Source organism: Chelonia mydas, chromosome 1 (genome assembly GCF_015237465.2).
Source record: "Chelonia mydas isolate rCheMyd1 chromosome 1, rCheMyd1.pri.v2, whole genome shotgun sequence".
Lineage (NCBI taxonomy): Eukaryota > Metazoa > Chordata > Testudines > Cheloniidae > Chelonia > Chelonia mydas.
The window spans coordinates 228359895-228371340 of NC_057849.1; the positions used below are offsets into that span (position 1 = coordinate 228359895).

The 11446-nt window shown below is 45.7% G+C and overlaps 1 protein-coding gene across 6 annotated transcripts in view; it reads left to right on the forward strand.

Annotated features, from left to right (window-relative positions):
* Positions 1 to 11446, forward strand: part of TM7SF3 (transmembrane 7 superfamily member 3) — a 37119-nt gene that overhangs the window by 22230 nt on the left and 3443 nt on the right. For all 6 annotated transcript variants that reach the window (XR_006288031.1, XR_005227808.2, XM_007062991.4 and 3 more), the window contains 8 exons: positions 521 to 641; positions 2672 to 2843; positions 4122 to 4299; positions 6117 to 6203; positions 6715 to 6795; positions 7585 to 7737; positions 9415 to 9512; positions 10855 to 11017. Coding sequence is in view for 4 of the 6 variants with exons in the window: in XM_007062991.4 (XP_007063053.1) it covers positions 521 to 641; positions 2672 to 2843; positions 4122 to 4299; positions 6117 to 6203; positions 6715 to 6795; positions 7585 to 7737; positions 9415 to 9512; positions 10855 to 11017 (1053 nt within the window). In the remaining 2 variants the exon portion in view is untranslated. The remainder of the gene's footprint in view (positions 1 to 520; positions 642 to 2671; positions 2844 to 4121; positions 4300 to 6116; positions 6204 to 6714; positions 6796 to 7584; positions 7738 to 9414; positions 9513 to 10854; positions 11018 to 11446) is intronic.

Here is an 11446-nt window from a genome sequence, read left to right on the forward strand (position 1 = left end):
TTTTTTCCCCCTCTCATTCTGTTCTGCGATAACAACAGAAGAGTTAAACTACAGATCTTTTCTCTGGAAGGCCATATTTGTTGCCCAGTACTATATATAGCTTGCACTAAACGCACTGGAAGTCCTGACACTTACTGGGGAATGGATGCCAAATTTGGGTTCAGCATTTAATCAACTGATTATATTGAGATCTAACATTAAAGCAATTGCTATCTTGGAGCTGGCTGTACAGGCTTTGCTAGTCTAAAGCCCCAGTCCTGCAAACATTTATTCCCATGTTTAAGTCTAGTCAAAGTTTCTGTGACTTACTTGCATGTATATACCTGTAGGATCAGGACCCTATATTTCAAGATCTTTGGAGAATGGACTATGCCTATTGATACATACCAAATGAGGCCCTAATAATAAACACAACAAAAGGGAACTATAGCTTCATTCCATTGCACTGCTGAAAATTCCTCGTGAGGGAGAGGGAGATTTGCTACATCTAACTGTCTCTTATTTTGTTTGTGTTTTTTAGATCCTATCCCTGGAGGCTGCAATCTGGAATTTAACTTGGAAGTTGATCCCAATATTTATTTAGAGTATAATTTAATTGACACATGCATCAAGTTTGCCCCTGCAAACTTGGGATATGCTAGGTGTGTGTAACTTAACAAATAGTCTTCCATGTATTGCATTTGTGCAGAGCTGGAAATGCTTAATAAACAATATTATTCTGCTGGAAAGGTATTTCCTCTCTTAGCAAGAGAGAATTTTGCTTATAGCAAAAGAAATAGACATCAAACAAGGGGAGATGCATAGCTGATCCTGAAAATAGGTTAACTTTGTGACGGAGAGAGGAAATGGGGTGAGGAGACTATCCATAGAAAGTGAGAGAAACAAGCTCAAATTTCTGATGTTTACCCTGGTGAAGAATACACAGCTATTGGGACTAATGATTCTTCATGGAAAACATCTGTTCTGTTCTAGAAACCATTCTGTACTACTGTTTTTTTTCTTCTTCATTTTATTACAGGGGTGGGCAATTATGGCCCGCAGGCTGGATCCAGCCCGCGAGCAGTTTTAAGCTGGCCTGCGAGCCCCTGCTGGGGAGTGGGGTCTGGGGCTTGCCGCGCTCCAGCCGGGGCACTGGGTCGGGGGCCAGACCACGCGGCTTGGCCCTGCTCTGGCACTCCAGCCGGGGTGCAGGGTCGGGGGCTGCACCGCATGGCTCCTGAAAGCTGTGGCATGGCCCCACTCTGGCTCCTACATGCCCCAATGAAAGCTGTCCCTGCAGACAGGGCAGCACGCAGAGCCACCTGGCCGCGCCTCCACATAGGAGCCAGAGAAGGGACATGCCACTGCTTCCGGGAGCCACTTGAGGTAAGCGCCGCTCGGAACCTGCACCCCTGAGCCTCTCCCCATGTCCCAACTCCCTGCCCCATCCCTGATTCCCCCTCCTGCTTGCCAACCCCCTTTATCCCAACTCAGAGCACCCTCCTATACCTCAAACCTCTCATCCCCAGAGCCCTCACCCCCAGCTGGAATCTGCACCCCTTCCCACACTCCTGCCCCAGCCCTGATCCTCCCTCCTGCCCTCCGAACCCCTCGGTCCCACCCCAGAGCCCCCTCCTACTCCCCAAACTCCTCATCCCCGCCCCACCCCAGAGCCCTCATCCCAACCCCAATCTTGTGAGCATTCATGGCCCACCATACAATTTCTGTTCTCCGATGTGGCCCTTGGGCCAAAAAGTTTGCCCACCCCTGTTCTATTACCATGATAGCAAGGTCCTTGTCTGGAAGTCTTATCTAATCTTACTGCTTATCACCTGCAGTCCTAATCTTCTGCATAGTGTAATGCATCATGATAGATGGCTGTTGGCAGAAGGTGGGGAAGGATATAAGGCCAGATGGAATTTGTGCCATTGTCAAAGCACAAACTCTTTCTGAGGAAGGGCTTTTCTAAGGGCACATCTTCACTGGCAACATTAAAGCGCTGCTGCGGCCACGCTTTCACGTGGCTTGTGTAGTCGCGGCAGAGCGTTGGGAGAGAGCTCGTGCTAAAAACCCCACCTCCCCGAGGGGCATGGCTCCCAGCGCTGGTGCACTGTTTACACTGGTGCTTTACAGCACTGAAACTTGCAGTGCTTAGGCGTGGGGGGGTGGGGTGTTTTTCACACCCCTGAGCAAGAAAGTTGCAGCACTGTAAAGTGCCAGTGTAGACAAGCCCTAAAGCTCTATGTTGTTGGATGGATTCTAAGGTAGATCTATTTCTTCTGCATTTCAGCCTACTCAAGGAGAAAAATGTGAATTCTCTCCTAATGTCTGTCTGGCTGTTGTGACAATTTAAATGACAATTTGGAAAATCTGTGTTATATTTCCTAGTAATGGCTTATGTTAAGCGTTAGCTATAATGGCGAGGTCTGTTGTATGTGCTGTAGAAATGCACAGTAAAACATTCTCTTTCCCAGAAGACGTTACAACCTGCGCGTATAGCTTGGAGACAGATTGAAATCTAAACTCTTCTTTAGAAAGAGCCAAATCCTGAAGCCCAGACTTGGATCTGGATGTTGAAATATCCATGTTCAGATCTGGAGTTCTGCTTCTGCCCGTTATCGAGACAAATCTAAGATCAGGACTCTTGGTCTGGGTATGTGGCTAGTATAAACTTTTGTTTGTCTAATTCCAGAGGTGCCAACCCTCCCTCGTGTGATTCAGGGACAGGTCAGAACTCTAGATGGCGACTGCACTATGACATCTATCAGTATTTCTTACCAGAGAATGATCTCTCGGAAACTGCGCTCCTGAACCACCTGCGAAAGATGTCTGACGTGCAGAGTGTCCGAGCTAATGGCGTTAGAGTAAGTTTGGCTAACATTTGGATTGCCAACAAAGGCATGTGTGGGGAAAGGGGTGAAACAGTTGCAGTGCTGAAACACCAGGATGCGATGTTTCCTCTGGGTTCTGTTCCCTGTCATGACACCACAAGTATTGACCTCTACTTGTGGAGTGTGACATCTGTGAAATGGGTCACAAGTCAATGGGTATTGTAAAGCTATTAACTGTCAGAAATTGCTGTGTATGTGCCTTGCCTTCGGGGTATGATCAGCTAGCCGGCCCATTCTGATAATGGGAAAACTTCTAAGCTGATGCTCTGTTAGAGAGCTTTGGTGTAGGGAGCTGCCTGGAAATTGGGTTCTAACTTCTCATGGAGTTTGATTATATTTGCCTTGTGACTTTATTTTTTTTTAAACTTTTATTGTGAGTCTCGATACAAATTTAAAAATTATCAAAAATCTGATTTCTGCCTTCAGTCTTGAAGTTTAGCCTTAGCCAATATGGCCACCATGTCTCCTTTTTAGCAATGGTGCTGAGGCCACAGGCTGGCCCCAACAACATGGCCACTATATCCCTCGGCTGAGGAGGAAATGTGGGGTGGGAGCAAGTGAAAGTAGGGGGCTTACAGGAGACTGGGGAGCACAGACATAGAATGTGAGTAGTGCACTACTTCTCCTGTCTAGCTAGGGAGAGGATTAGAGCGGGATAGAATGACAGCTCTCCACACCCCAGGGGAAGTAGAGCTCCCTGTGAATAGGATGACTGCACTTCATATTTATTCAAGGCTGAATCTTTGAGCCTTAGCTCACTCCCAAATTGGGGGTGGGTCGCTTCCTACTAGAAGTGCAGAAGGGGGATCAAAATGCAGGCTAAAAACTACAATTCATGATTTGGTTTTAAAAAATCTTGTTGGGGAGGGGGGGATATTTTTGCCATGGGGGTAGTTGTAGAGTCTGACCCAAGAATTTTGGGTTGGATTGGCAATACTGAGCGAGGGCTTGTGTGAACTGGCTCTTAATAGGCAGAATTCCCACTGAACTCAATGAGACTTGGGCACACAGATGGCTCTTGGATTACATCCCACATTTACTTAACTCTGCCTCTAGATCTTTAAACACTGTTCCAGACTCAGTAGCCAACATAGTTAACCTTGGAACTTTCTTAGGCTAACCAAGGCATCCTGGTTGGATGGCATGCGCCCCAGGCGTGATGCAAAGGAGGAAAGGGACAGAGCCCTTTGTAAGATCACAAGAGTATTTATTGACGGTGACAAATTCTGGTTTGTTTGTTTTTTTTTCCAGCTGGTTTCCTTAACAACTGACGAAAAGACCAATGTACACTTCTCCTCGCTCCCTGGACAAGGAGTGATCTATAATGTCATCGTGTGGGATCCACTTTGGAATACCTCTGCTGCATATGTACCTGTTCATACCTATGCCTGTAGCCTCACTGCCCTTGTGGATAACTGTTCCTCTCTCAGTAAGTCCAGTAGACCTGTATGTTTTTTTTTATATGCGTTCTTGCTTTCAGTGTGAGTTGGTTTATTTAACATGCTCAGACCTGGGCTTGGGCTTCTGCATTTGTCAGCAGCTTTGGAGAATATCTAATGCAGAGCAAGCAACTGCCTACTTTATGGCATTTTAGAGCGTTACTAACATGAGAAGTGATTCTATGATAGGGGGTTTCCCTAGCTTCTTTCAGTGACCCCAGATCTAACTCATCAAGTACATAAGAGCAGGTATCGCATCTACACTCTAACTACCTACCCAAGATGTATTCTTAATCTTGTGCACCACCAGTAAGAAGGATGCAGCAAATGAAATTCATTGGTTAATGAATATGTCACATGAATTGGAACAGGACCCAGCTCTCTCCCATAGCTGTGTTAACATGGCAGTGCAAAAGGGAATAAAAAAAGTATGAAGTGTATCTGTCATCAAGCTGTTGAAATATGACTCTGCATGCAGGGAATGAATCTCTTGAGTAAGAAGGTGACATTTTTTTACATGACTGCCTTTCTGACCATAACCGCACAAGTGAGCATCGACAACAGGAAAGCATAGCACCTGATTCGTCGCTTCCTTGCAGCTCACAAAGTTGCTTACACCTGTACAAAGTGTATGGGAGGCATGGGGGAATATTGTGAGGGAGGGAAGCAAAACTGTCATTCTGATGCTTATACCATATTACACCTGCCTGATATATGGGGGTAAATGACTGTGCCAGGGACAGGGGCAGTGGAAAATCTGGCCCATGACGTTTGAAAGTGAGTCGTGGGAGGTAAATGCTCTTCTAAAATCGTATATTGTAACTTAAGCAATGGTATTTAAACTGGTTTTGACACAAATATTCTGCAGTCTGTGGGAGATTGGGATAAGCTTCTTAACACGTTGAGAGAATCAAATAAACTGTAGTGTCCCTTTTCCAATGGTTGTAACACCAATAAGAATATTGCATGCAGCGTCTTGTAATGGAATATTTGAGGAAACTCTTCTGCAAGCTTCTTTTTGTTTAATGAAGATGAGGTATTAAACAAATGACTGTAGGTCTACACTAAGCCTAGTCTACACTATGAACGTATGTTGGTTTATCTACATCATTCGGGTGTAGAAAATCCCTGAGCGATGCAGTTATACCAACCCAACTTTCGACAGAACTATGTCAGCGGGAAAGCTTCTCCCATGAAGATAGCTACGGTCTCTGGGGGAGGTGGAGGAGCTACGTGGATGGGAGAAGCTTTCCCGTCAGGAGCATCTTCACTAAGCACTACAGTGGTGCAGCTGCAGCGCCGTAAGTGTAGACAAGCCTTAAGGGTCTTTAAATTGTTGTATGGTGGCAGTACCCATGTCATAGCATTCTGGCTCTAAGTCAAAGAGGGTTGTGACTTGCTGTCTATAAACTGCGGTTGGGGGTTGGTATAGTGTTGTAATTTAAAGACAGTTGGGAACTCGTACCATAGTAATTTTACTGACTTCATGTTTACATGACATGTAACTTAATTGGAGATCTTGAACTTTTGCTTCAGGCTCTACTCTTCAGAGTCCCACTCCTTTATTGATATTAGAATGGGAAGGAACTACTACCCTCTGTGGGATGGAATTGGAACTGTTCAATAGTTCCAAACCCTCTTCTATTAAAGGAGATGCTCCTTCAGCTCAAGCAGTACTTTGAAAGAGCATATGAGCTGTTAATACCCATAGTGTCCACAGCAAAAGCATAAGTGTCCATGGCTTGTTACTTTATTCGCAGCCCTCTGTGTATATGCACACCCAACTTCATTTTTTGTTTCCTTATAGGAAGACTCTCCACCAAAATATTCTTCACCACTTTCGCTGTTCTTGGTCTCTTTATTTGCTTCTTTGGGCACAGGTTCTGGAAAACAGGTACTGTGTATTGTGGGGGCTGGGGTGTGGCTGTCTTTGTTTTGAATGGAATAGGGCTTCCTGGCTGTAATTAACAAGCATAATCTGCGTAATCCTCACTCTTGATCCCACATGTATCTCCTGTTTAATGAGGTTTACTGTAAGTGTTATGGGAAGGGACCCCTATTCTCGATCCCACAATTTTATCATGGACTGAAAACTTGTGTCTACAGTTGGTGAGAAACTGGCTGTAGATGTCACAGAACAGGAAGCTAAAACTAGCTGGAGGGGGCAGGGCAATCTTATTGTAGACTGGCTGAGTTTTGAAGAAGTGAGCTAACTTTATTTACCAGTGCCAGACATTTGGGTGGGCCTGTGCTGTTTGGTTATTTGCTCTATACAAACTACATTTTTATAACGAAAATCTCATTTCCTGGAGAATAGATGTCTTTAACTGTACATAAAAGTAGGCTTAGAATGGAAAATTGTAAGAGCATATCAAACTGTTTTTTTGTCTCTTTATTTTTTTTAGATTTGTTCTACATGGGCTTCATCGTCACGGGATTCATTTTCTTTGTATTATTTACTAGAATAACCTCCCTTAGTTATGACGGTAAGTGAGGACAAACTTGGGGGGTGGGGGGAGGGGGTGTGTAGAGAGAGAGGAGAAAAAACAAAAAAAAAAGCAAGATTGGGGTCAATGACAATGTCCCACTGAAATCGGTTGGGACTGGATCATGGCTCTTTGTTAAAAGTAAAAGTTGTCCTGACACAAACAAGGCCAGCAAGAGTCTGTCATGATGAATTAACATGCGACTGTGCCATCTTTAAAATTAAAAAGCTGGATCACTTTCCTGAGCCATCATACAGATTGTCCCAATAGTATCAAAAAGCCCAGAGTAACTGCTGGCTCATGATCTGCTACTTTTTCTTTAGGGTGAACTGTAGGATGGCAGAGGTTAAACTGTTTGGATTTGGATACTAGAGGAAGGCCATTATTTTAGAAAGTAGTGAAGTTGTATTGTGCCTCTTTCTCCATTGTCATTGTAGTAAGAAGGGATGGTCTTGTGGTTAAGGCACTAGCCTGGCACTCTTATTGCAATGACACTACAAAATCCAGAAATACTTCTGTTGTCTCATACTGACTCTCTGGTATTCTGATCAGTGTCAGGAGGCATTTCAACAGGTTCACTTGGCTATAGCCAATTTTAATGGCTTCATTATCGTTTGGGCTTCATCAGATAAGGGTAGACTTAATAAACTTGAAGTAGCATTGCATACCAGCTCAACAACTGTGATCTTTTAGGACCTTACCAAAACTGGTTTTTCCAGGAATTTGACATCTTGGAGGTGCTTTTCTTACTCCTCCCTCCCCCTCTCCTCCCCCCTTTCTCTTTTACAGTTTGTCTGATTCTGACAGCAGTAGCTGGACTCGTTGGAGGGCTTCTCTTGGTTGCTTATTGGTGGAGATTTGGCTTTGTCCTTCTGTGTATGTTGATTGTTGGACTTGTGCTGGGATTCTTCTTCTCATCAGTGATCTTCTTCACTCCACTAGGTATGCCTTGTAGCACTTTCTGTTACTGTCTGAATAGTCATTCAGAGACTGTACTGCTGCAGTGACACCAAACTACTGGGGTGGGGCTGGCTTCTGAAGTAGATTTTGATGTCTTGCTACCTGCGTAGCTTGAGACTGGGCTTCTGGGAAGGATGCCACATTCTGGCTGATCTGTGGAAAGTGACTGGAGGATTAAAATGGGTGATTTACTTATTATGTACTTCCAAAATGTAGGGAGGATTACATAGTGTGTCTGCAGCACTTTTGAAGCGATGAGTGTTGTTGCATATGGACAGAATGCTGTTTATAACAGGAGCTTTTAAAAAAACCAAATCCCCTAAGATGTGGCAGACTGCAGATGACTTTGTATTTGAACTTGTTGGGGCTCCTCCCAGAGCACTTAGGATTAAATTAGATTTCTGAAACAGCAACATTACTCCCTGCGCATGTAGATCCATCCTTGATTCCCCCTTCCCCCCCAACAAAGAATCTGAAAGCCTGTAACTTGGGGAAGGGACTGTGCTTGAAGATGTTCTGAGAGCTGCTCCTTGTCTGGTGTTGTGTTGGGAGATTAAAATACACACAAAAAGCCTTGTGCACAGTCATGTCCTGGAGGGAGGAGTTTTACTCCTAGCTGTACAAATGTGCTCTTCTGTGTCTAGTCTGACTTCACGAACAGGTGCAGCTGCTGTTCCCCCTAGTGCATCTTAAAAAAGGCACTACTTAAAAGCCTGTTTGTACAGCTAGGCTCTTGAACTGAAGTACTTCTGGGATAGTGACGTTAGCAAAACTGCTTCCTTCTCTCTTATTTTATATCTCCAGAGACCACATTCATCTTGCTCTGCCATGGTAATACTGAACTCAAGATTGATCGGTTCTCTCTCCTCTTTTTTTTTTTTTTTTTCTCCTCTCTTCCCCCCCCCCCCCCCCCCCCCCCCCCAGCTAGCATAAACCATCAAGTCAAAGATCAGATTGGGAGAAGGGACAGCTCCAAGCTGTCGGTTTTCAGTTAGGTTAAATGAACTGTATGAAAGAGTTCACTAGTGCGTGACTTAGACATTGATCCTGCAATAATCTCTGTGTGCAGACCCCTGTTGAAGTCCAGTGGCGTTCCAAACTGGTGCAGGGATCACCCATGCAAAGCTTGTGAGATTGGGGCCTTGGATTGTAAACCCATCTACTCAGTAAGACCGTCTCTGATTTGTGTGTAAAACTGTGCACTAGAGCTGGTTGGAATCTTAAGAATTTTTTCTAAATATCTTGTTGACATTTCAGATTTTAACATGATTTTTTGCAAAATTTTTCATCAACTTTTTCACTTCTTGATTAGTTCTACTGTGTACATTTACGGTACAGTCGTTATATTAAACCCAGCAGACTGGTCACTGACTGTTGCGATGGACTGCAAACGATGAAGATGTTGGTTTTGTATAACACAATGGACAGAAATGGAATGGAAGAAATTCAGTGGTTGATCTGTCCTGCTGCCCGTTTTGTAACTACACGATCTCCCCTCCCAGTACTCTGGAACGTATTCCCAGAACTCCCTATATACTGGGATGGGGCTCTAGTCTTAAAATATTATCAAGTGTTGTGGTCCTTTACTTTGCAAAATCAACTCCATTTACACATGAAGTCTCACTTGTGGCTGACTCACAATGTGCTGTCTCTTCACAGGAGACTACAAGGTTTTTCGTGATGATGCTGTGTTTTGGGTGACCTTTTCCTGCATAGCATTGATGGTGCCAATAGTCTTTGTTGGCTGTCCAAGAATTGTAAGTATTTGCACTACCTGGCTTCGCTTTCTACAACGGTTGAGCATATGTATGTATCTGAGAACAACATACTCCTCTAAAATTTGGTAGAAGAAGAGGTTTGCCTAAGGATGTAATCAAAGAGTCCTGACTCTCTGAAACCTTCAGAGCCTGCCCATCACTTTTGTGTGTTTAAAAACAAAATATGCCAAAATATGCCACAAATTAGGTATGTATTGGGACCCTGTTGTGCTGGGTACAGTACAGACACCCTTAAAGATTATAGTCTCTTCAGGACTGTTTTTTGTGTATGTCTACACTGCAATCAGAGGGGTCACTGCAGCACATGTGTGCATATCCGAATTCGCTTTGATTCAGCTTGCTCAGACAATAGCAATGAAGCCATGGCGGCATGGGCTAGCACCTAGAGCAGAGATTCTCAAACTTCATTGCACCATGATCCCCTATTCCTACACGATCCCGGAGGGAGGACCAAAGCCTGAGCTTGAACCCTGCTGCCCCAGGTCGGGAGGCCAAAGTCAAAGCCCAAGCACCACCAGCCTGGAGTGTGGGGGGCCCAAAGTCTAAGCCCAAGGACTTCAGCCCCAAGAAGGGGCCTACAACTTGAGCCCCGTCGCCCTGGGCTGAAGCCCTCAGGCTTCAGCTTCAGCCCGGGGTGGTTGGGCTCAGTCTTTGGATTTGGCCCTGGGCCCAGCAAGTGTAAGCTAGTCCTGGTGACCCCATTAAAATGGGTTGTGACCCACTTTGGTTGGGCTGCAGGGGGGGGGTTAGGGCTCTGGGCTGGGGGTGCAGGAAGAGGTTCTGGGTTTTGGGGGGGCTCATGGGTGGGGTAGGGGATTGGGACTTGGGGTTGGGGCGCGGACTTATCTCTAGTGGCTCCTGGTCAGCGGCACAGTGGGGGTGCAGAGGCAGGCTTCCCGCCTTTTCTGGCACCACGGACCGTGCTGCGCCCTGGAAGTGACCAGAGCCGCTAGGGTCCCTGGGCGACCCACTGCCTTACATGCCTTACTGAGTCGCAACCTGAGCTTTGAAAACCACTGCGCTGGAGTACACCTCAAGGGTCCTGGTCGGGCTTGTACAGCTCAAGCTGCTGTGGCTTCACAGCTCTGATCTAGCAAACTCAATAACAAACTTGGGTATGTCTATGTGTGCTGCAATTACCCTGCCGCAGTGTAGACTTACACTAAAACAAGCTGCAACAAGTGTTTTGGAACAAATAAAAATGGGGAATGCAGGAGGGAAGACAAGATAAAAAAGAACTCTCACTATGCTGTCTGTACGGAAAAGACAGAGGCTGTTCTTTAGCTGGCCATTGGAAGATCTGATCTTTCTGTCTTTGTAGCTGAACATATTGGCCTGTGGCATAGTAGGCTCTTATTCAGTCGTCTTAGCGATTGCTTGTTACCTGTACACAAGCCTCGCTTACATCACATTGGACCTACTCAGGAGGGTTCTGAATGACGACTTCAGCCAAGCGTACACCAATGTGCCCTTCCAAACAAATGGTGAGTAATTAGGTTTTGTCTCTTCACAAACCATTAAGTGAGTAAAATGACTCTGAAGCTCTTACTGAGAAGAGCTACTTCTTTTGGAGCCATAGCTATCTGGTACTTCCATGGCCTCTGCCTTGTGGTATGTGTGCACCTCCCATGCATTAAGACAGGGGTGGCCATCCTGTGGCTCCGGAGAAGTTAATATGTGGCTCCTTGTATTGGCACCGACTCCAGGGCTGGAGCTACAGGCGCCAACTTTCCAATGTGCAGGGGGGTGCTCACTGCTCAACCCCTGGCTCTGCCACGGGCCCTGCCCCCACTCCACCCCTTCCCGCCCCCTCCCCTGAGCCTGCCGTGCCCTCGCTCCTCCCTCCCAGAGCCTCCTGCATGCCACAAAACAGCTGATCGGGAGGTGCAGGGAGGGAGGGGGAGGTGCTGATC